This window comes from Schistocerca americana, chromosome 4 (genome assembly GCF_021461395.2).
Source record: "Schistocerca americana isolate TAMUIC-IGC-003095 chromosome 4, iqSchAmer2.1, whole genome shotgun sequence".
NCBI classification, from domain to species: Eukaryota; Metazoa; Arthropoda; class Insecta; order Orthoptera; family Acrididae; genus Schistocerca; species Schistocerca americana.
The window spans coordinates 810,136,674-810,162,707 of NC_060122.1; the positions used below are offsets into that span (position 1 = coordinate 810,136,674).

The 26,034-nt window shown below is 40.1% G+C and overlaps 1 protein-coding gene across 1 annotated transcript in view; it reads left to right on the top strand.

The window, feature by feature from the left end:
• LOC124613031 (nitric oxide synthase, salivary gland-like) overlaps positions 1–26,034 on the top strand; it is a 159,237-nt gene that overhangs the window by 22,826 nt on the left and 110,377 nt on the right. The window contains 3 exon segments of the mRNA XM_047141599.1: positions 1,824–1,968; positions 10,021–10,125; positions 10,519–10,613. Of these exon segments, the coding sequence (XP_046997555.1) occupies positions 1,824–1,968; positions 10,021–10,125; positions 10,519–10,613 (345 nt within the window).

Sequence of the window (26,034 nt, forward strand, 5' to 3'; positions counted from 1 at the left end):
TTCGGAACTTCTGTTTCGATAGAAACCATATCTTGTCATATAAGACAGTTCTATGAATATCTGAGCGTTCATGTTTAGGTCTCAGTCTAAGCTTTTTTTTTGAACAACCTGTTTTAGAGGGCTATGTTAGGTTTAAATATGTACATTAATACCACTGACATGATTTACTACTTTATTTTTTTACTCTGATTTAAACGTATGTCTAATGAGTTTCAAAACATTTAAAATGTTGATTTAAAAGCATAACTTTTTTAACCGGAAAGTAGTACTCAGTCCTACTAACGGACGATCTGGGGAATAGAATGGAGGGTTGAGTTATTATTTTGGAAGAAGGTAACAAACATAGTGCTTGAATTGGAAAACAAACACAACAAGAAACTACAAAAGAAGTTTAAATATCCTATTCCTATTGCCCATAAATGTCTTGAACACGCAGGTGCAAAACGCCAACGGAGATAAAACAAACATTAAACGAATGCGATCTGCAGATAAAGTGCGAAGGACAAATCCACAATAAATTTCAGTTCTGGTATATTTCGAATTACGGCACTCAAACACAAGCCAAAAAGTTACAAGACTGTGGAAACTTGTAAGAAAGTAAAAGTGACTTCAACATACAATAAATAGAAAAATTCTACTGTAAACGTAAAAGACATTTTCCTTTTCCAACTTGAAAAATGCATGAAGAAGGTAAGACCGTCTCTCTTGTTCAGAAGGGAAAAAAACGGAAACGCGGGCATGCAGGTGTTCCTTCTATCCAACTATAACATACAAGTTGGGGTAGCCTCTGTTTACGACCATAATATCGTATCACGACTGTATGCGAGTCAGTGACAGAAAGCTCGTGGATGCACAGCACTTAATCTTGTTTACATGCCCTTTGCCTGCAGATGCCCCCGCCAGTTAAACAAAACCTCTACAAACGTCTTTATCAGCAAAGCCCAAGCCGGTTCACGGCGGTTCAGTATCTAGTATCAAGCACCTGTTCACTTTTACTAGAAATCGAGCAACTTTGCCAAGTTTTTGTTGGATCCTGTCACAAGAAACTGACAGTATACGTCAATGATGTGGCCTAATGTCAGCCTCCGTGGCTACGTCGTCAGCGTGTCTGACTGGTGTACGAAAGACCTAGGTTCGAGTTTTCTTGGTTAGAGCCCTGGAACGGGATTCACTCGCCTCAGGATGCCAACTGTGGTGCTATCTGAATGAGAAGTAGTGACTACAAGGCCTGCAAAACTTTCAACGTCCGGGATAGATGAGCTGACCCCGTGTGCGTCCATAGTGCATCAAATGACGCCGTTGGCAGAGATGACACGACGACCAGATTTGGATATCTTTCTAGTTTTTATATCTTGGGTTTGGCATATAAGGAGATAATAAAAGTAGCAGTGCCATTGTACACAACACACAATGAAATAAAGTTTAGTTGTACAATGAGGATATGGTCGTCTTTCATTAGATTCGAGAAAAATTTTTCATACATCAAGTTGCGGGCATCCTTTGCTCGAAGTGTTATTAGATGCTTCTCGAAGATTTGTAGGGAAAAAACTGTAGTATACTTCCCTTGTAGCGAACAACTGGGACCTGTATCACTGACAGTTTGTCTCCATTCAGTGTTGTAAGAAGATTGGCAAATAGCTCAATCTGAGCCAATAATAATAAAAAAAAAAAACCTTACGCATAAAGATTTAATGTCATTGCCTTTAGTAGATTCTATAACCACCCAGTACGTATGTTGGAACTCCGCGATAAACGGGCATCACCAAAGAAAAGAAATGTCTCGCAACACATTTACCTGATCGTTCTTCTTTTTATTATTCCAGGGTAGCTCTGTTCTCTTCGAAGCTGTTTGTACGCGTGCTGTCAGCGCGCATCAAGGCCACAATCCTGTACGCCACAGAGACTGGCAGGTCCGAGACGTTCGCCAAGAAACTTGGCGAGATTTTTGGCCATGTGTTCAACGTGCAGGTATTACATATCTTTCTAAGAGATAGTCTTTAAGCTAAATTTATCCACAATGGATGCTACTGAATTCCGTAACAGTTCCTTTAAAGTGTAATGTTGAAGAAAATACACTACCGGTTACAAGTCTTGTGTTTGTTATTACGCTGACTGACATAGCGCAAATGATAGGACTCTATGACTCAATACTCAGTCTGATGATATTATAATTCTCTACTTGTCGATCTGTTCCGCCACGTGAATTATTTCCAGCATGTGCTGCACCAAATTTTGGGAATTACACACTCTACTGGAATATTAAATCCTAAACAATGGCGAAATTATGAAACGAAAACAACAAAGGAAGAATAGTATCTTCAAAATGGGCCGTATCAGTCTGACAAACAGTTTCTAACAGACACTTAGATACATTCTGTGGCGTTCTGTTTCGAATTTTGTAGAAATTGTTTATGTTATCCTTAAGATAAATCGGGAAGATTGCATTTATCTTGCCAATCATTTTAATTGAGGCGTTAGGACAACAAAAGAAGATGAAATGACCTGATGAATGGACTGGGTACACTTGTCATTTGTTAAGTCCCAGATACTTTCAGTACATAACTTGGAACAGTAAGTAAAATTAGTTTATAATTGCTCCGTAGGAAAGGTGTACCAATGTGACGCCTAGCGCCTTCTACACAGCCAGCCTATGTGGCACTAGTAACTTTCGTCCTCTCTCTTCTTTTCACTTTCATGGATATGCCCAATACGAAGATAAGTATCCACATTATTATTATTATTATTATTATTATTATTATTACTAACAATAGTAATAAAGCATCTCACTGCAACAGTCCAATAACGGATTTATACTACTATTGAATTACACAGTACGGACGGAAAAACTATCGGCAAGTTATGGTGCAGTGACTCATGGGATTCAGCAGTGTCCTATTTGCAAACAAATAAAAAAATGATGGATTTTCACACTGACTATTAATGAATCGGATAATTTCACCACTTATTTGATGAAAGGCTTTAGCTTGTCACAAAACTACCAACCACAATCATCTCAGAGTTACGAAGAAGGCTGGTGTAGTTTAACAACACTGGAATTGAGACTCACATATATTCCACTTTCAGTAGTGCGCTACGAGCTGGCAACATTTTCACTTTCAGCTTATGTTGTTAAGCTCAGCAGTCCGTGGCCGATGTCTTCAGTCCCAAGACTCGTTAGATTCAGCTCTGCAAACTGGTCTATCCTGTGCAAGCCTTTTCGTCTCAAAATAACTACTGCAACCTATAGCCTTTTCACGTGTTTACTGTATTCCTCCCTTAGTTTCTCTCTACTGTATTTACGTCTCACACTTTCTGCCCTCTAATACCAAACTGAGAAGTCCTTAATGCCTCAGAACAGGTACTATTAACTAATCCCCTCCCTCAGTCAAGTTGTGCCATGAATTTCTCTCTCCCCATTCAGATTCAGTATCTCCTCATTAGTTATGACATCTCCTCGTCAAATCTTCAGTGTTATTCTATACCATCACATTTTAAAATTTTCTATTTCGTCCAGGTTTCACTTCTGTACAAGAGTATTCATACTAGAAGTTAATAAATTCTTACTTTTCAGAAATGTTTTCTTTCGCATAGACAGTCTCATTTTTACATCCTCTCTACTTACGCCATCATCAGTTATTTTGCTGAGCTAATACCAAAACACATCTATTACTTTTAGTCTCTTTTCCTGACCTAAATCCCACAGCATTGCCTGATTTACTTTGACTACACTCCATTGCATTTCATTTTCTTTTACTGATGCCTATCTTGTAACCTCTTTTCGAGACGCTATCTACTTCGTTCAACTACTCTTCCAAGTCCTTTTCTGTCTCAGAATTACAATGTCATCAGCAAACCTCAGAGTTTTTATTTCTTCTTCCTGATCTTTAATTCCTTCTCCAAATTTTTGTTTCCTTCCCTTTACTGCTTGCCCAGTGTATTGACTAAATAAATTCGGGAATAAGGTACAACCCTGCCTCAATTCCTTCTTAACTTCTGCTTTCCTTTCACGACCTTCTACTCCTGTAACTGCAGGCTCGTTTCTGTACACGCTGCACATAACCTTTTGCTTGCTGTATATGATCCCTGGTAACTTCCGAATTCAACGAGTGTAACGCCCGCTTGCTGGTCACAGGCCCGATTCTACCATAACGAAGAACCCTTTAGTATGTGACTTTGGCATCTGAAACTCTCATTTTGCGACTATAAGTACTGGCCATCCGGTCACATAGATTATCGGAGAATTGGTGGAACATAGACGCAATTACCACGAAAATGCCGGCTTCTGCCTTGAGGCCCCCAATGTCCTTCCACGATATCAATGAGACCGACAGCCACCTACATTGGCTGAAGGTTGAACTAAGGTCTCCCCAGCCCCGAGCCACTGGCGTTCACCAGAGCCAGTCACCTCTCGCCGGTCAGTAGTTTTGGGTCTGATCTTGGTCAACACCACTGACTTCTCGGGGCTGAATGCTGGCTCGTTCTGCACAATTATGCCACCCAAGGTGCCTTTGTCTGATATCGCATTGCGATGCAAGTTAGAATGTGCTCAAGATTTCTGCACAGCCATGTGAATGTGAAGCACTGACACCATTGCATCTACAGCAGCCCATCCTGGCTCTCCATCCGACGCCTGTTGTGTGTGTGCATTTTCTACTGGCTGCCTTCATCTTCTGCACCTCCAAGGTTCTCAGCTTTTCTGAGGGAATGTTGCTACTACCTAGATCTTTCAGTGCTCTGTCAAATTATTCTCGAATTACCATATCTCTCGTCTGATTTCATCTACTTCCTTTTCTCTTTCTACAATAATGTCTTAAGCTTTGTTCCCCTTATCGACCCACTCTTTCCGCCATACGTGCTTTGGCATCAGAACACTTGATATTCATATAGTTCTTCTTTTTGTCCCAAGGTCTTTTTAATTTTGTGAGATTCAGAATCTGTATTTTCCCTAGATATGCATGCTTCTACAGACTTGCATTTGTCCTCTAGCCATTTAGCACTTTCTGTCAGTCTCATTTTTTGACATCTGTATCAGTTTTTTCCCGCTTTATTTTTATATTTTCTTCTTTCGTCAATGTTCCTTGTGCCATTCAAGGATTTCTACTAAGTCTCGACTCTGTATCTGTTTGATCATCTGCTGCCCTACCATTTAATGTCTCAAAGCTATTCATTCGTCTTCTACTGCATTCCCTTCCACTGCCTCAGTAAAATATTGCTTAATGCTCCCTCTCAAACTCTGAATAATTATTGGTTCTTTCAATTTATCCAGGCCCCATAACCTTAATTTAGAACCCTTCTGCTATTTCTTAAGTTTTACATTACAGTGCATAATCAACAAATTGTGGTCAGAGTCCACATCTGTCCCTTGAAATGTATTACAGTTTAAAACCTAATTTCAAAATCTATGCCTTATACAATCACTGTGAAATCTTCCAGTGTCTCCAGGTCTCCTCCACACATACTATTTTGTTGTTGTTGTTGTTGTGATCTTCAGTCCTGAGACTGGTTTGATGCAGCTCTCCATGCTACTCTATCCTGTGCAAGTTCATCATCTCCCAGTACTTACTGCGACTTACATCCTTCTGAATCTGCTTAGTGTATTCATCTCTTGGTCTCCCTCTACGATATTTTACCCTCCACGCTGCCCTCCATTGCTAAATTTGTGATCCCTTGATGTCTCATAACATGTCCTACCAACTGGTCCTTCTACTTGTCAAGTTGTGCCACAAACTTCTCTTCTCCCTAATTCTATTCAATACCTCCTCACTAGTTATGTGATCTACCCATCTAATCTTCAGCATTCTTCTGTAGCACCACATTTCGAAAGCTTCTATTATCTTCTTGTCCAAACTATTTATTGTCCATGTTTCCCTTCCATACATGGCTACACTCCATACAAATACTTTCAGAAACGACTTCCTGACACTTAAATCTATACTCGATGTTAATAAATTTCTCTTCTTCAGAAACGCTTTCCTTGCCATTGCCAGTCTACATTTTATATCCTCTCTACTTCGACCATCATCAGTTATTTTGCTCCCCAAATAGCAAAACGCATTTACTACTATAACTGTCTCACTTCCCAATCTAATTCCCTCAGCATCACCCGACTTCATTCCATTATCCCCGTTTTGCTTTTGTTGATGTTCATCTTATATCCCCTTTTCAAGACACTGTCCATTCCGTTCTACTGCTCTTCCAAGTCCTTTGCTGTCTCTGACAGAATTACAATGTCATCGGCGAACCTCAAAGTTTTTATTTCTTCTCCATGGATTTTAATACGTACTCCGAACTTTTCATTTGTTTCCTTTACTGCTTGCTCAATAAACAGATTGAATAGCATCGGGGAGAGGCTACAACCCTGTCTAACTCCCTTCCCAACCACTGTTTCCCTTTCATGCCCCTTGACTCTTATAACTGCCATCTGGTTACTGTACAAATTGTAAATAGCCTTTCGCTCCCTGTATTTTACCCCTGCCGCCGTTAGAATTCGAAAGAGAGTATTCCAGTCAACATTGTCAAAAGCTTTCTCTAAGTCTACAAATGCTAGAAACGTAGGTTTGCCTTTTCTTAATCTTTCTTCTAAGGTAAGTCGCAAGGTCAGTTATTGTCTCACATGTTCCAACATTTCTATGGAATCCAAACTGATCTTCCCTGAGGTCGGCTTCTGCCAGTTTTTCCATTCGTCTGTAAAGAATTCGCGTTAGTATTTTGCAGCTGTGACTTATTTAACTGATAGTTCGGTAATTTTCACATCTGCCAACACCTGCTTTCTTTGGGATTGGAAGTATTATATTCTTCTTGAAGTCTGAGGGTATTTCGCCTGTCGCATACATCTTGTTTACCAGATGGTAGAGTTTTGTTAGGACTGGTTCTCCAAGGCTGTCAGTAGTTCTAATGGAATGTTGTCCAGTTCCGGGGCTTTGTTTCGACTCAGGTCTTTCAGTGCTCTGTCAAACTCTTCGTGCAGTATCGTATCTCCCATTTCATCTTCATCTACATCCTCTTCCATTTCCATAACATTGTCCTCAAGTATATTGCCCTTGTATAGACCCCCTATATACTCCTTCCACCTTTCTGCTTTCTCTTCTTTGCTTAGAACTGGGTTTACATATGAGCTCTTGATATTCATACAAGTGGTTCTGTTTTCTCCAAAGGCCTCTTTTATTTTCCTGTAGGCAGTATCTATCTTGCCTCTAGTGAGATAAGCCTCTACATCTTTACATTTGTCCTCTAGCCATCCCTGCCTAGCCATTTTGCACTTTCTGTCGATCTCATTTTTGTGACGCTTGTATTTCTTTTCGCCTGCTTCATTTTCAGCATTTTTTTATTTTCCTCCTTTCATCAATTAAATTCAATATTTCTTCTGTTACCCAAGGATTTCTACTAGCCCTCTTCTTTTTACCTACTTGAACCTCTGCTGCCTTCACTACTTCATCCCTCAGAGCTACCCATTCTTCTTCTATTGTTTTTCTTTCCCCCATTCCTATCAACTGTTCCCTAATGCTCTGCCTGAAACTCTGTTCAACCTCTGGTTTAGTCAGTTTATCCTGGTCCCATCTCCCTAAATTCCCACCTTTTTGCAGTTTATTCAGTTTTAATCTACAGTTCATAACCAATATATTGTGGTCAGAGTCCACATCTGCCCCTGGAAATGTCTTACAATTTAAAACCTGGTACTTAAATCTCTGTCTTACCATTATATAATCCATCTGAAACTTTCCAGTATGTCCAGGACTCTCTCACGTGTACAACCTTCTTCCATTATTCTTAAACCCAGTATTAGCAATGATTAAGTTATGCTCTGTGCAAAATTCTACCAGACAGCTTCCTCTTTCATTTCTTACCCCCAATCCATATTCACCTACAATGTTTCCTTCTCTCCCTTTTCCTACTCTCGAATTCCAGTCACCCATGACTAATAAATTTTCGTCTCCCTTCACTACCTGAATAATTTCTTTTATCTCATCATACATTTCATCAATTTCTTCATCATCTGCAGAGCTAGTTGGCACATAAACTTGTACTACTGTAGTAGGCATGGGCTTCATGTCTATCTTGGCCACAATAATACGTTCACTATGTTGTTTGTAGTAGCTTACCCGCACTCCTATTTTTTTATTCATGATTATACCTACTCCTGCATTACCCCTATTTGATTTTGTAATTATATCCCTGTACTCACCTGACCAAAAGTGTTGTTCCTCCTGCCACCAAACTTCACTAATTCCCACTATATCTAAGTTTAACCTATCCATTTCCCTTTTCAAATTTTCTAACCTACCTGCCCGATTAAGGGATCTGACATTCCATGCTCCAATCCGTAGAACGTCAGTTTTCTTTCTCCTGACAACGATGTCCTCCTGAGTAGTCCCCACCCAGAGATCCGAATGGGGTACTATTTTACCTCCGGACTATTTTACTCAAGATGATGCCATCATCATTTAACCATACAGTACAGCTGCATGCCCTTGGGAAAAATGACAGCTGTAGTTTCCCTTTGCTTTCAGCCGTTCGCAGTACCAGCACAGCAGGGCTGTTTTGGTTACTGTTAAAAGGCCAGATCAGTCAATCATCCAGACTGTTGCCCCTGCGACTACTGAAAAGGCTGCTGCCCCTCTTCAGGAACCACACGTTTGTCTGGCCTCTCAACAGATACCCCTTTGTTGTGGTTGCACCTTCAGTATGGTCATCTGTATTGCTGAGGCACGCAAGCCTCCCCACTAACGGCAAGGTCCATGGTTCATGGGGGGAGGACTATCGTCTTACATGAACCTAAACCAAGCGTTAGTGATGATTAAATTATGCTCTATGCAAAATACTACAAGGTGGCTTCCTCTGTTATTCCTTTGCTCCGGTCCATATTCTACTACTATTTTATCTCTTCTTCCTTTTCCAACTACACAATTCCCGTCCCCCTTCACATTTAAATTTTCATTTGAATTAATTATCTGACTAAGTTTTTTATCTCGTAATACGTTGTTTCAATTCCCATCATCTGTGGGGCTATTTGGCACATAAGTTTGTACTACTATGGTGGTTATTGGCTTCATGCCTATCTTCACTGTGATAATGTGTGCACTATGTTCTTCATAGTAGCTTACCTACATTCCTATTTTCTTATTCATCGTTATTTCTACTGTTGCACTGCCCTATTTATTTTGAATTGGTAACTCTGTGCTCATTCAACCAGATGCCCTTGTCTTCCTGGTACTGCACTTCATTAATTCTCATCATGTCTGATTTCACCCTATCCATCTCCCTTTTTAAACTCTATTTCCCTTCTTGTTGAAGGGGTATAACATTCCACCACCAGTCAAATATGCGGACTGCCTTTTTTCAGGACCTATAAGTTTTGTCTGGCCTCTCCACAGTTACCTCTGCTATTTGTACTGTTGAGACACTCTTGCTAACCCACCTTGGCAAGGTCCATCGTTCATTTTGGGGGAGAGGGGGGTGGGGAGGCAGGTAGGGTGTTTAGCTCAAAATCTTCTAAAAGCTGTATATTTGAGGTTTTCCACCATACAAGACACATAACAGCATGATGAAATTATTTCTATGTTATTGGCTGAAATACTATCACATGGTGACAATGAACATGGGTTGAAATACTATAAAAATGTCTCCAAACAAACACCAGATTAATTATTGCAGACGTTTATTATGTACAAATGTTTTCCTAACATGTGGAAGTGACATTAGTTTCCATGTATGAGGTGATACTCTTCATTGGGAGGGAGATCCACAAAAACCATTTATAATCATGTAGCATGTAACTGTATTATTAACATGCCTTTCGTCAACAATTTTTATATTTACATAGAGTATCCAGTCTTGATTGTTATCATAAGGAGCACAACCCATACAGAATAGTCATGCTTAACTACTGTACAATAACTAAGTATGTGGCTTTTATATTTATCTTTTCATGCTCTACCGGTATACATCTAAAAATCTGTCATACACATTGTTCTTCGGTGCACCTCTATAGTTGTGACTAGTTGGTTTGTCGCCTATTGATAGGTATGCTGCATGGATGACTACGACATGAACAATATTGAGCAAGAGACGTTAATACTCATTGTCACTTCAACATTCGGCAATGGCGATCCACCAGAGAATGGAAAGGTAAGACTATCTGCATGGGGTCACTAAATGTTTCTCGTAAACTGCATGAATGTACACGTACTGAGCAAAGGGAGTTCTTATAGAGTGGAATTAATGTCTGCTTTTCTGCACGTCTTTTTCCGATTTAATTTCTGCTTTGTCTCTTTTTTTAGACAACAGATAAGGTTAATAACCTATTTCTGTGAGATAAACTGGTGACAGAGATACTGTGAGCGCTAACACCAACAGAATTTCATTGTTAAATGATTTTAAAATGTATTTACGAAACAATCTCACAATGAGCTTTTACACCAAAATCATGTCTGTACCTTCTTACTGCGGATAAATAAATAAGAAATAAATAAAATGAATATGTAACTGTAAATGCTAAGTTACAAACATCTCAATTTTCAGAGATTCATTCACGATCTCTGTGCAATGAAGAAAATGGAAGACATCTCAGAAAACTCAGCAAATAAAGAAATTTATGAATGCTCGGACACATTGAGGTAAGTTGAAACGGTTAAAATGCATAAACAGCACAACATACTAGCTGTATTCCTACATAAAGCTTTCATATTTACAGATTACATCTATCAAAAGAACTAGCAGTATTTTAGTGATTTCAAAATTGCTACTGCCTTGTTTTAGGAGACAGTTGAGTGTATTATATAATTAAAGAAAAGAAGTCACTTCTTGACATAGGTCCAGCATGTAAGACACACAGAGTCAGCTTGATATATTCAGTTAATATGTAAGTTTGTAGCATTTTTCCATATGTGTAACAGAGTCTTTAGTCAGCAATACTGTATCTTCCTTCACTATTTACAATGATCTGCCAATGCTGCGATAACTTTTAGAGTCCATGACTGTAGAATCAACGTAGTTTTGGGGTAAAGAACTCTTCGAGCCACGTTTGAAGTGCATTTTCATCTGGAAACGAAGTTCGTTGAAGGTAATTTGATGTTTCTGTTGCTGTCTTCAGTCCAAAGATTGGTTTGATGCCGCTCTCCATGCTACTCTATCTTGTGCAAGCCTCTTCATCTCTGTGTAACTACTGTAGCCTACATCATTCTGAATCTGCTCAGTGTATTCATCTCTTGGTCTCCCTCTACTATTTTTATCCTCCACACTTCCCTCCAATACTAAATTTGTGATCCTTTGATGCCTTAGAATATGTCCTACCAACCGACCCTTCTTCTAGTCAAGTTGTGCCACAAATTCCCCTTCTCCCAAATTCCATTCAGTACCTCCTCATTAGATATTTGACCTACCTATCTAATCTTCAGCATCCTTCTGTAGCACCACATTTTGAAAGCTTCTATTCTCGTCTTTTCTAAACTATGTATCGTCCATTTTTCACTTCCATACATGGCTACTCTCCACACAAATACTTTCAGAAAGGACTTCCTGACACTTAAACCTATACTCGATCTTAACAAATTTCTCTTCTTCAGAAATGCTTTCCTTGCCATAGCCAATCTATATTTTATATCCTCTGTACTTTGTCTATCATCAGTTATTATGCTTCCCAAATACCAAGTTTCATCTACTACGTTAAATGTCTCATTTCCTAATCTAGTTCCCTCAGCATTACCTGATTTAATTCGACTGCATTCCATTACTCCCGTTTTGCTTTTGTTGGTGTTCATTTTAGATCCTCCTTTCCAGGTAAGGTCCATTCCGTTCAATTGTTCTTGCAGGTCTTTTGCTGCCCCTGACAGAACTACAATGTCATCCACATGAATTTTAATTCCTAATCCAAATTTTTCTTTTGTTTCCTTTACTGCTTGCTCAATATACAGATTGAATAACACCAGGGATAGGCTACAATCCTGTCTTATTCCTATCTCAATCACTTCTTCCCTTTTGTGTCCCTCGACTCTTATAACTGCCATCTGGCTTCTGTGCAAATCGCAGATACCTTTCGCTGCCTGTATTTTACACCTCCACCTTCAGAATTTGAAACAGAGTATTCCAGTACCATTTGATAGAGAGTGGAAAAGATGAAAATTTGAGGGTGCAGGATCAGGTGAATAAGGTGGGTGAGGAATGACTTCCCAATCCAATCCTGTATAGTGTTTTTTATCAGTCGAGCAGAATATGGACATAACTTCACACAGTCTTCATGGTCGTTGTTGTTGGATTGTGTCTGCGGAACATCTCTATTGTTGACAATAAATGTCAGTATCGATCGTTACATCTCGGAGAAGCAATACACCACACTGCCACTGTTCCACCGGTTGCATAACTTTATGTTTTGTGGATGGAGTACGGGGAGTTGCTGCTTTGCTTGGGGTAAACCATTCTTGTCTGTTCACTATGGTAGCATGACGACACCATTTCTCATCAACAGGATACGAAAACTCGGTGTTGCTCATGAGCCAGTTGATGATAAGCAAACAGAGATGCACCTATGGCCACCCACAGATTTTGTTTTTATTTTGGCTTAGAGGATGCCATACCTATTCACCCAATTTTTGAAACATCCCCATTGTATGAAATGTTGCACAATGGTGGAATGATCATAGTTCATCATATCTGCCAGTTCTCGAGTATACTGACGTGGATCATCGCGGATTAACGTGTTTAAACAATTTTCATCAAACCGTGAAGATCTTCCTGAATGTGCAGAGTCACTAACATCAAAATTATGCTCCTTAAAATGAGACAACCATTTTCTCGCCGTGCTCTGCCCAATGTAATTATTCCTATACATGGCACAAATGTTTCTGAATTGCTCCACTGCTGTCACCCCTCTACTGAACTCAAACAGAAGAATATGTTGGAAATTATCCGATTTCTCCATTTTCTATTGTTCACTGCTACGCTTGCTACCTCCAAATGATAAAATAATATGTAAACTCAAACAGCAGCAGTGAACTACAAATAAAAAATTTCAATCGAAACATAAACCCATAGCAACAGGAATACCACCACTACAAACTTTTGTACCAACCTGATATACATAAAAAAAACAACATTTGACTGTGGAATAGTAGTGTCACCACTTCAATCACTGGGATACTGTTACCTTGTTTATTACCAACAGGGAGATGTACCTTTCCACGAGTGAAAACTGTAAAGCACTTCTCTACATCTACATACATATTACCTGGGCCACGGGTATGGTACATGGCAGTGGTTATATTGTACCATTACAAGTCATTTCCTTTCTGCTCCTAAATTTTTTCAATATTGCTTCATGAAAAGAACGTTGTCTTCCCTCCAGTGGTTCCATTGGAGTTCATGAAGCATTTCCGTAACACTCATGTGTTCATCGAACCTACTGGTAACAAATGTAGCAGCACTGAACTGCTTTGATGTCTATCTTCAATCCGACCTGGTGGGCATCCCGAACGCCTGAGCTGTACTCAAGAATGGGTCATACTAATGTTCTATACAGAGCCTCCTTTATAAATGAGATTCACTTTCCTAAAATTCTGCCATTAAACTGATGTTGGTCTGCACCTTTCCTACTATTGCCCTTACATGTCCATTCCATTTCATATAGCTTTACATCATGGGCAATGTACTGTGTTCAATGATTTGAAAGTTATTCAAGCCACTCACACATCTGGAAACTTAATCTGTATACCTGGACCTTCATCCAGTCTGCAGCGGGGCATCTCTCCAAAAATCTAGAAATATGGAATCTGCCTGTTGCCCGTCATTCAAGGTTCACAGGATATGATGTGACAAAAGAAGCTGAATTTCACACAAATGATGCTTTCTAAATCTATGTTAAGTTGTGGGCAGGAGCATTTCTGTCTTAAGGAAATTTATTTCATTCGAACTTATAATATGCTCAAGAATTCTGCAGCAAACTAACGGTAACGATATTGGTCTGTAATTTTATGAATTCGTTTTTTTGTCCTTCTTATATGCAGGACTTACCTGCACTTTCTTCCAATCCATTTGGACTTTGTGCCGTGCTATAGGTTCACAATAATTGTTTTTCCCAGCATAAATACTCCCCTTGCCTTCTTGACAGGGTCATTAACTTTAGTAACCACTATTGCTATCACACCATGATCACTAATCCCTGACACCACTGATAGGATCAGGCCTGTTTGAAGCTGTAAGGTCTAAAATATACTGTCCACTCACATTAATGTGGCCACCTGTCACAAGCCTGAATAATCACCTTCTGCAGTGCAGCCCACTGCAAGACCTGCAGGAAGAGAATCAATGAGGTTCTGGAAGATACCAGCATGGATGTAGAGCCATGCCAACCTCAGTACCATGGCCACCTAAGCTAGGTTTCCATGGCATGAACAGGTTGATCGAGGTAGTCCCACAGATTCTGAACTGGGTTTAAATCTGGAGAGTCTGGTGGCTAGGCAGTATGTTAAACTCATCTTGGTGCTCTTCCAGCCATGCACTTTTACCCCAAGCTATGACACATCACACTGTCCTGGTGGTAAATGCCATCACGCCGAGGAAAAACAAACTGTATGTAGTTTCACCTGAGTGCTTCGGTAATTAGGTTTTTGAATATCTGCATATTATTAGACACAGTTCCTGCTCTTTTGTCAGGGTCTACAGTAGAGTTGGGCAGCATGTGCTGATAGTCCACTTATCTGCATAGTTTAGTTTTCCAAGGTCTTTAGTATGGATAGGGACTGCGATTGTTGTGTGCAGATGCGAGCCGAGTTGGTAACACTTCGCTCTCGGCTTCAGGCTGTGATGGCTTCAGTTACACAGCTTGAGGCTGCTGTGGATGGGCACCACTGTTGTGGGCCGGCCATGGGGATCCAACGGATATCCAGCACATCTGAGTCCTCTGATCAGTCCTCACCGGTGGCCAACCCAGTTACGGCTTCCACTGAGGTTGACCCCTCACCTGTGGTCGAGTGGGAGGTCACCCCAGGGTGAAGCAGGTGGCAAAAGACTTCCCAGCCAGCCGCACGTAAGGCCTCCCCGGTTTGTCTGACAAACAGGTTCCTGGTGCTGTCTGTGGCTGACACTGTCGCTGAGCCAGATGCTGTGGCCTCTCCTGTTTCAGAGAAAACCACTCAGCCTGCAAGATCTGGACAATCACAGAGGGTGGGATTATTGGTAGCTGGAAGCTCAACGTTAGACGCCTTACAGGAACCCTTAGGGACTTGGCTGACAAGAAGGGAAGGAAAATCAATGTCCACTCTTTGTGCATACCGGGTGAAGTCATTCCAGATGTGAAAAGGGTCCTCCCAGATGCCATGACGAGCACAGGGTGCAGCCAACTGCAGGTGGTTGCTCACATCGGTACTAATGATGTGTGTCACTTTGGATCAGAAGAGATTATCTCTGGTTCTGAGTGGCTAACAGACTTGCTTGGAACATGAAAGCAGAGCTGACCATCTGCAGCATAGTCGACAGGACCGATTGCGGACCTCTGGTACAGAGCCGAGTGGAGGGTCTGAATCAGAGGCTCAGACGGTTCTGCGACCATGTAGGCTGCAGATTCCTCGACTTGCGCCAGAGGGTAGTTGGGTTTCGGGTTCCGCTGAATAGGTCAGGTGTTCACTGTACGTGGGAGGCAGATACACAGGTAGCAGGGGTTGTGTGACGTGGACTGGGCGAAATTTAGGTTAAAGGGTCTCAAGAATACACAAGAAGCGCTGCAGTCACAAAGGGTGACGGCCGAACATAGGAAGAACGTAGATACAGGAACCATTGGTATAACAGTTGTAAATTATCGAAGTTGTGTTGAGGAAGTATCAGAGTTCCAAGCGCTAATAGAAAGCACTGATGTTCAAATCGTTATAGGCACTGAACGCTGGTTACAGCCGGAGATAAGCTTAGCCAAAATTTTTGCGGAAACCTAACGGTGTTCCGAAAGGATAGGCTAAACACGGTTGGCGGTGGCGTGTTTATTGCTGTCAGAAGTAGTCTAACTTGTCGCGAAAATGAGGTACTATGGGCAGAGGTCATTGTTGGCAACCGGAATAAAATAATAATAGGATCCTTTTACCGACCTTCCAGTTCAGATGATACAGTTGCTGAAAGGTTCAAGCCGGGCGGGGTGACCGAGCGGTTCTGGGCGCTACAGTCTGGAAACGCGCGACCGCTACGGTCGCAGGTTCGAATCCTGCCTCGGGCATGGATGTGTGTGATGTTCTTAGGTTAGTTAGGTTTAAGTAGTTCTAAGTTCTAGGTGACTGATGACCTCAGAAGTTAAATCCCATAGTGCTCAGAGCCATTTGAACCATTTTTTGAAAGGTTCAAAGAAAACTTGAGTTTGATTTCAAACACGTACCAGACTCATACCATAATAGTTGGTGGTGACTTTAATTTACCGTCGATATGTTGGCGAAAATACATGATCAATTCCGGTGGTACGCGTAAAATATCATCCGAAATTGTGTTAAACGCATTCTCTGAAAATTATTTCGAGCATTTAGTTCATGAGCCCACGCGAATAGTAAAAGGTCGTGAAAACACACTTGACCTCTTGGCAACAAATAATCTTGAGTTAATAACGAGCATCAAAACCGATACAGTGATTAGTGAACACAGGGTTGTAGTAGCGAAATTTAATACTGTAATCCCAAAATGCTCCAAAAATAAGCGAAAAATATACCTATTCAACAAAGCAGATACAAATTCACTTAACGCCTTCCTGAGAGACAATCTCCACTCATTCCAAATTAATAATGTAAGTGTAGACCAGACGTGGCTTGAATTCAAAGAAATAGTATCGGCAGCAGCTGAGAGATATTTACCAAGTAAATTAACAAACGACGGGGCTGATCCTCCTTGGCACACAAAATGGGTTAGAACACTGTTGCAGAAACAACGAAACAAACATGCCAAATTTAAACAAACGCAAAATCCCCAAGATTGGCGATCTTTTACAGAAGTTCGAAGTTTAGCACGGACTTCAATGCGAGATGCTTATATGTTAGCGGCAAGAAAAAATCAATGCATTCTCTGCGTGATAGCAATGGAGATACTACCGAAGGCAATACTTCCAAAGCACAGTTACTAAACACAGCCTTCCGAAATGCCTTCACAAAAGAAGGCGAAGTAAATATTCCAGAATTCGAATCGAGAACAGCTGCCAACATGAGTAACGTTGAAGCAAATATCCTCGGAGTAGTGGAGCAACTTAAATCACTTAATAAAAGCAAGTCTTCTGGTCCAGACTGTATACCAATTAGGCTCCTTTCGGAGTATGCTGATGCACTAGCTCCATATTTAACAATCATATACAACCGTTCGCTCGACGAATGATCCGTACCCAAAGACTGGAAAGTTGCATAGGTCACACCAAAATTCAAGAAAGGTGGTAGGAGTAATCTACTAAATTACAGGCCCATATCGTTAACGTCGATATTAAACAGGATCTTGGAACATAGATCGTGTTCAAACATTATGAATTACCTCGAAGAAAACTATCTACTGACACACAGTCAACATCGGTGTAGAAAACATCATTCCTATGAAGCACAAGTAGTTCTTTATCCACATGAAGTGTTGAGTGCTATTGGCAAGGGATTTCGGATCGATTCCGTATTTCTGGATTTTCAAGGCTTTTGACACTGTACCACACAAGCGGCTTGTAATGAAATTGCATGCTTATGGAATATCATCTCAATTATGTGACTGGATTTGCGATATCCTGTCAGAGAGGTCACAGTACGTAGTAATTGACAATAGTCATCGAGTAAAACAGAAGTAATTTCTGGCGTTCCCCAACGTAGTATTATAGGCCCTTTGCTGTTCCTTATCTATATAATCGATTTGGAAGACAATCTGAGCAGCCATCTTAGGTTGTTTGCAGATAACGCTGCCACTTATCGACTAATAAAGTCATCAGAAGATCAAAACAAATTGCAAAAAGATTTAGAAAAGATATCTGAATGGTGCGAAAATTGGCAGTTGACCCTATACAAAGAAAAGTGTGAGATCATCCACATGAGTGCTAAAAGGAATTCGTTAAACTTCGGTTACACGATAAATCAGTCTAACCTAAAAGCCGCAAATTCAACCAAATACCTAGGTATTACAATTATGAACGACTTAAATTTGAAGGAAAACACAGAAAATGTTGTGGGGAAGGCTAATAAAAGACTACGTTTTATTGGCAGGACACTTCGAAAATGTAACAGATCTACTATGGTGACTGCCTACACTATGCTTGTCCGTCCTCTTTTTAGAATACTGCTGCGCGGTGTGGGATCCTTACCAGATGGGACTGATGGAGTACATCGAAAAAGTTCAACGAAGAGCAGCACGTTTTGTATTATCGCAAAATGTAGGAGAGAGTGTTAGAGAAATGATACAAGATTTGGGCTGGACATCATTAAAAGAAAGGCGTTTTTCGTTGTGACAGAATCTTCTCACGAAATTCCGATCACCAACTTCCTCTTTCGAATGTGAAAATATTTTGTTGATACCGGCATACATAGGGAGAAACGATCACCACAATAAACTAAGGGAAAGCAGAGCTCGTACGGAAAGAGACAGGTGTTCGTTCTTTCCGCACACTATACGAGATTGGAATAATAGAGAATTGTGAAGGTGGTTCAATGAACCCTCTGCCAAGCACTTAAATGTGATTTGCAGAGTATCCATGTAGATGTAGATATAGCAATGGACATGGTCCCAAAGGATACCTGCTTAGTTCTGTTGATCCATTTTGCCATTCAGAATTATGAGATCACCTAGAGAACTCCACAAAACCATTCTCCAGATTACAACGCTCCCTCCTCCAGCCTGGACCCTTCCGTCTATTATACGAGGTTGTTCGCTTTTAATGGCCATCTGCCATCGCCACCTGTCACCACTCAATGTATGTCCAGTTGCCGTATTGGGGTGCAAATTAGAGCCTTCATCACTGATGAAAAGCAGTCAGCATGGGTGCACGAATCAGGTGCCTGCTACGGAAGTGGAACAATGTTTGCTGAACAGTGGTTAAGGAGACACTATTGATAGCCCCTTGTTTGACGTGTGCTCAACAGTTGCACATCTCTTCGCCTACACACATCCCTGCAGCCATCATTCAATCCTTTCATCTATGGTCCATCATGCACCACAGTTGCCATGGTGCTGTGTTTTGATTGTACCACTTTGCCATACATGGTATACTTTAACCAAGGTGGTACACGAACAGTTTATGAACTCATCCATTTCTGAAATGTTTCCGCCCTTGGCCTGACAGCCAATTATCATGCCCTATTAGGCATCAGACAAATTGCTCCATTTCTGCTTTACAGAAATGACTGCACTATTTTTCGCATTCCCCGACATGCATTATATACCCCTCCACTGTCAGTGCTGCCACTTGTCATCTGTCAGTTCTTATTGCATGTTGAAGAACATAGGTTATGGTAACACTAAATCATGCGTATCTAAAAGGTACAGATAATACTGTATTCTTTCACTTCACTTGTACTATATTATTTGTATATTATGTAAGCTACAGGACTAAATGAAAAATCAAATCATTGCAGTCTACTTTACAAAATCAAGCATAAGGTACACTTTTTTACTGGAAACATGGTAGTTACTGGTTGTTAACAGATTTATGTGCTTGGCATCTCCATCTCTCTGTTTCACTTTTATTGTGGATAAAGATGAAAATACTAATGATTCTTGCAACTCTCTTCAGTTTGTTACATGAGTGCAGCTATGGTTTGAATTGGACTGGGAGTTGTTGATAGTCCAGAATTTGGCGTTAGAATTCTAGAGGTGCAGTATCTCATTTTAGTATCTGTGCTTTGTACATTTACACAGTCTATACTGCAGTTTTCATTTTGTTGCTAGCATTTTTCCAAAACGGCCTTGCTGTGCTGGTACTACGAACGGCTGAAAGCAAGGGGAAACTACGGCCGTAATTTTTCCCGAGGGCATGCAGCTTTACTGTATGATTAAATGATGATGGCATCCTCTTGGGTAAAATATTCCGGAGGTAAAATAGTCCCCCATTCGGATCTCCGGGCGGGGACTACTCAAGAGGATGTCGTTATCAGGAGAAAGAAAACTGGCGTTCTACGGATCGGAGCGTGGAATGTCAGATCACTAAATCGGGCAGGTAGGTTTGAAAATTTAAAAAGGGAAAAGGATAGGTTAAAGTAAGATATAGTGGGAATTAGTGAAGTTCGGTGGCAGGAGGAACAAGACTTTTGGTCAGGTGACTACAGGGTTATAAACACAAAATCAAATAGGGGTAATGCAGGAGTAGGTTTAATAATGAATAGGAAAATAGGAATGCGGGTAAGCTACTACAAACAGCATAGTGAACGCATTATTGTTGCCAAGATAGACATGAAGCCCATGCCTATTACAGTAGTACAAGTTTATATGCCAACTAGCTCTGCAGATGATGAAGAAATTGATGAAATGTATGATGAGATAAAAGAAATTATTCAGGTAGTGAAGGGAGACAAAAATTTATTAGTCATGAGTGACTGGAATTCGGTAGTAGGAAAAGGGAGAGAAGGAAACATAGTAGGTGAATATGGATTGGGGCTAAGAAATGAAAGAGGAAGCCGCCTGGTAGAATTTTGCACAGAGCACAACTTAATCATAGCTAACACTTGGTTTAAGAATCATGAAAGAAGGTTGTATACATGGAAGAACCCCGGAGATACTAAAAGGTATCAGATAGATTATATAATGGTAAGACAGAGATTTAGGAACCAGGTTTTAAATTGTAAGACATTTCCAGGGGCAGATGTGGACCCTGACCACAATCTATTGGTTATGAACTGTAGATTAAAATTGAAGAAACTGCAAAAAGGTGGGAACTTACGGAGATGGGACCTGGATAAACTGAAAGAACCAGAGGTTGTACAGAGATTCAGGGAGAGCATAAGGGAACAATTGTCAGGAATGGGGGAAAGAAATACAGTAGAAGAAGAATGGGTAGCTTTGAGGGATGAAGTAGTGAAGGCAGCAGAGGATCAAGTAGGTAAAAAGAAGAGGGCTAGTAGAAACCCTTGGGTAACAGAAGAAATATTGAATTTAATTGATAAAAGGAGAAAATATAAAAATGCAGTAAATAAAGCAGGCAAAATGGAATACAAACGTCTCAAAAGTGAGATCGACAGGAAGTGAAAATGGCTAAGCAGGGATGGCTAGAGGACAAATGTAAGAATGTAGAGGCTTATCTCACTAGGGGTAAGATAGATACTGCCTGCAGGAAAATTAGAGAGACCTTTGGAGATAAGAGAACCACTTGTATGAACATCAAGAGCTCAGATGGAAACCCAGTTCTAAGCAAAGAAGAGAAAGCAGAAAGGTGGAAGGAGTATATAGAGGGTCTATACAAGGGCGATGTACTTGAGGACAATATTATGGAAATGGAAGAGGATGTAGATGAAGATGAAATGGGAGATACCATACTGCGTGAAGAGTTTGACAGAGCACTGAAAGACCTGAGTCGAAACAAGGCCCCAGGAGTAGACAACATTCCATTGGAACTACTGACGGCCTTGGGAGAGCCAGTCCTGACAATAATCTACCATTTGGTGAGCAAGATGTATGAAACAGGCGAAATACCCTCAGACTTCAAGAATATAATAATTCCAATCCCAAAGAAAGCGGGTGTTGACAGATGTGAAAATTACCGAACAATCAGTTTAATAAGCCACAGCTGCAAAATACTAACACGAATTCTTTACAGACGAATGGAAAAACTAGTAGAAGCGGATCTCAGAGAAGATCAGTCTGGATTCCGTAGAAATACTGGAACACGTGAGGCAATACTGACCTTGCGACTTACCTTAGAAGAAAGATTAAGGAAAGGCAAACCTACGTTTCTAGCATTTGTAGACTTAGAGAAAGCTTTTGACAATGTTGACTGGAATACTCTCTTTCAGATTCTAAAGGTGGCAGGGGTAAAATACAGGGAGCAAAAGGCTATTTACAATTTGTACAGAAAGCAGATGGCAGTTATAAGAGTCGAGGGACGTGAAAGAGAAGCAGTTGTTGGGAAGGGAGTAGAACAGGGTTGTAGCCTCTCCCCGATGTTATTCAATCTGTATATTGAGCAAGCAGTAAAGGAAACAAAAGAAAAATTTGGAGTAGGTATTAAAATTCATGGAGAAGAAATAAAAACTTTGAGGTTTGCCGATGACACTGTAATTCTGTCAGAGACAGCAAAGGACTTGGAAGAGCAGTTGAATGGAATGGATAGCGCCTTGAAAGGAGGATATAAAATGAACATCAACAAAAGCAAAACGAGGATAATGGAATGTAGTCGAATTAAGTTGGGTGATGCTGAGGGAATTAGATTAGGAAATGAGACTCTTAAAGTAGTAAAGGAGTTTTGCTATTTGGGGAGCAAAATAACTGATGATGGTCGAAGTAGAGAGGATATAAAATGTAGACTGGCAATGGCAAGGAAAGCGTTTCTGAAGAAGAGAAATTTGTTAAAATCGAGTATAGATTTAAGTGTCAGGAAGTCATTTCTGAAAGTATTTGTATGGAGTGTAGCCATGTATGGAAGTGAAACATGGACGATAAATAGTTTGGACAAGAAGAGAATAGAAGCTTTCGAAATGTGGTGCTACAGAAGAATGCTGAAGATTAGATGGGTAGATCACATAACTAATGAGGAAGTATTGAATAGGATTGGGGAGAAGAGAAGTTTGTGGCACAACTTGACCAGAAGAAGGGATCGGTTGGTAGGACATGTTCTGAGGCATCAAGGGATCACCAATTTAGTATTGGAGGGCAGCGTGGAGGGTAAAAATCGTAGAGGGAGACCAAGAGATGAATACACTAAGCAGATTCAGAAGGATGTAGGCTGCAGTAGGTACTGGGAGATGAAGAAGCTTGCACAGGATAGAGTAGCATGGAGAGCTGCATCAAACCAGTCTCAGGACTGAAGACCACAACAACAACAACAACGTTTTTCCAAAAAGAAAAGCACTTCAGATGTCAAATTATTCATGACACATCTTCCTGAAAGTTGCAATGGGTACGACTATCTGAACTGAGTCAAATCTAGTCACCGACCTACAAGCCAAGATAATCTATGGCTGCAACTTGCTTGAAACCTCTAGCCACAAGTCCTGCCTTGAAATGTGGAGCATCATCAGTAGTAGAATACTTGATTTTGAACAACAAGTGGTTATCATTGACCTGTTGAAGTGCTGTTGGATCCAGTAATGCCCAGGTTTTGATAACTGTCAATGAAGTAATTCATTACATTTTTCCATTTTTCTACCTCAGCCAACTTAATTAATTGCTTTCTTGTATGTTCACGGATTAACAGTGTCTAAAATGGATACATGGATTCTCACATCTTGCTGGCAATCTTAAAGATCTGCCACCTCTTAACTGATACTTGCTATTACATTGAACTGCTTCAGCTGCTACTGCTCCCTGTTGACTGACATCATCAGAATGTACATATCTGTCTCTCTCTTCACAGAATTCTCCAGAATTTTTCAGTGCAGGAACACTCTGAAGGTTATCTTCATGATCCCCCTCCCACGCATATCTGAATGCACAAAGCTCATCTATTTCTTTTTATTTGGTATCACTGGATGGAAATGACAGTTTACATATCTTACCTATAACACAGTCTTCAACTTACTGATCTTGAAAATTTATCTTGGCAACTGACAACAGTTGTTTAGCTTGCATGACATACTGATGCGGAATTCTCTTGCGCCACTAAATGAGAGTTTCACTAGCAGCAACATTTGCTCTATACTCATGATTTGACATAACCTCAAATTTAATTTTAACTGTTTGTCATGTTTCTCTCCTACTGCAAAAACACTTTCACCATTTCAAAATTTACACATTTTATTGTCAGACTGATGTACCATGCTTTTAGTGACAGTTGCACCCTAGCACAACAGTCAGTCAGTTAACTCTGAAACACACAAAATCTTGCTGATATGCTTTTCTTTTCATTACTTTCCACTTTTGGCTAGAGTATTAATGTCTCCATGTCCAATATCAGAAATGTATTTTTCACCAGTAATATGAAAAGGATGTGCCTCTGGAAATTATTCATAGGTTATGGACCAAGAATATTGATTCAAGGTGTGATCAGCTGCTCCTGAATCCATTTACTATGCTTCTCCAGCTGTCTCTGGAGAGCTTCTCCATTGGTATAAGACTGATTTTCAGTTACAGATCTTTGCTTTTTACAGTCATGAATCCAGTGACCCACATTATGAAAATAGTGACAAGTACCTGACTTTGCAAAATGCTAAGGTTTTTACCACAGTTTTTATTTAGCTGTTACTTGCTGCATATGCTAAAATTTCACGTTTATCACTTGTGTTCATTCTCCTTTCTCTACAGCAAGTCTGGACATCAGACTGCTAAGTGATCATTCATTTGCCGGCACAGATTCCCACACACTGACAAAATAGTTGTATGCTCCTGGTAGAGTCATGACAGTTTTTGTAACGATTATCTGCACAGGTATTTGCTCACCTAGAATCTGTAAGTGATGTGTAAGACCCTCAATTCTGGCAATATGTGTCCTTACATTATTAGTTGGTTTCTTCTGCAAACTATACCACTGCTGCAGTAAGATGTAAACACTGGTACCATATTTTTGTTCGAAAATGGACACTAGCCTGTCCTACATTTCTTTCTATGTGTGGCATTTCATATATGCATTATTGTTTCTTTCTTAAACTGACTTGACGTTTATTTGTTCAGCATTGACCGAGTCACACTACGTCCACTCTGCAACCAACTTGCTGTATGCATTATTATTGGATGTTTCTTCAGCAGTTTATTCAAGCCATCAACAGACCAATCATTATGTGATTTTAATACTATGCATACTTAAAACTTCCAACCAGTCCAATTTCTGATTATGTGAATGATCTCACTTTTCTTCTTCAGGTCAAGCTATTTTGCTCTTAATGCATGGCTCAAAAACTAACCTCGCATGGCACAGTCATACGTAAATTATTACATACCCAATCCTTACGCGCGCGCACACGCACACACACACACACACACACACACACACACACACACACACACACACACACAAGTACGACAGAATATACAATTATACTGAGATGCAAAGGAGCTGCACAGGACAAGAAATTTTAATGGGAACCAAAGAAGAAAAATCATTGAGGTTCTGATATATGTAAAAGAAATAAATTTGACCTTTTTTTACATGTTTTTAATTTTTAAAAATTGGGTTACTTTTTGCTATGAATCATTTGTGTACTTGGTTACTGATTGTCTGTGATGTATCTTGCATTGTGGAGTTGGACCCTTTGATCAGAATACTTGTGCCATTAGTAAATGTCACTATTTTTGCTGTTATTAATTATAACTGTATTTGTTTACTTACATAATTCTTACAAATTAAAAACTACCATGCTTTCTTTACACATGAACGTTTTCTCAACCTCCTATAACACATTTATCATATTAGCTTATTTACCTATCAACTTCTGTGAACAGAAATGAAGAAAATGTCAATTCTCTTAACACTGAGCAATGTCTGTGCTTATGGTTGATGGCAAACTGCAATAAAAAAATTGAACTCCACTCTATAAGCCTGATTTTTAATTCTGGAAATATTCTAGACTTCTGTACTAATCCTACATTTACATGTATTTGTGAGGCAGACAACACGCATCTATTTTCACCTTCCTCCTACAGGCAGAATACTATACAGGATACCTCTTCTCCTCAGGGCTAGTCCTGCTGCATAGTAAAGCCAGGCAGCAGCCTAAGGCGATGAAACTTTGAAAAAATGTGCTTCATCTGCGGCTACAAAAGCACTAGTCAAGTGCAGTTCACCTTGCTGATAATAAGAGTGTATCCCACAAAACGTAAAAAAATCCATATCCACATTGTCTATATAAGAGTTATACAAACATCAAAAATACTTTTTCTTCTTTTTCATTCCAGAGATTTTAATTTATTTTAAATATCTGAGTACTTACAAAATAGTCCTAATTTTCTGCAAACAATTTAGTAATCTCATGATTAGCATTA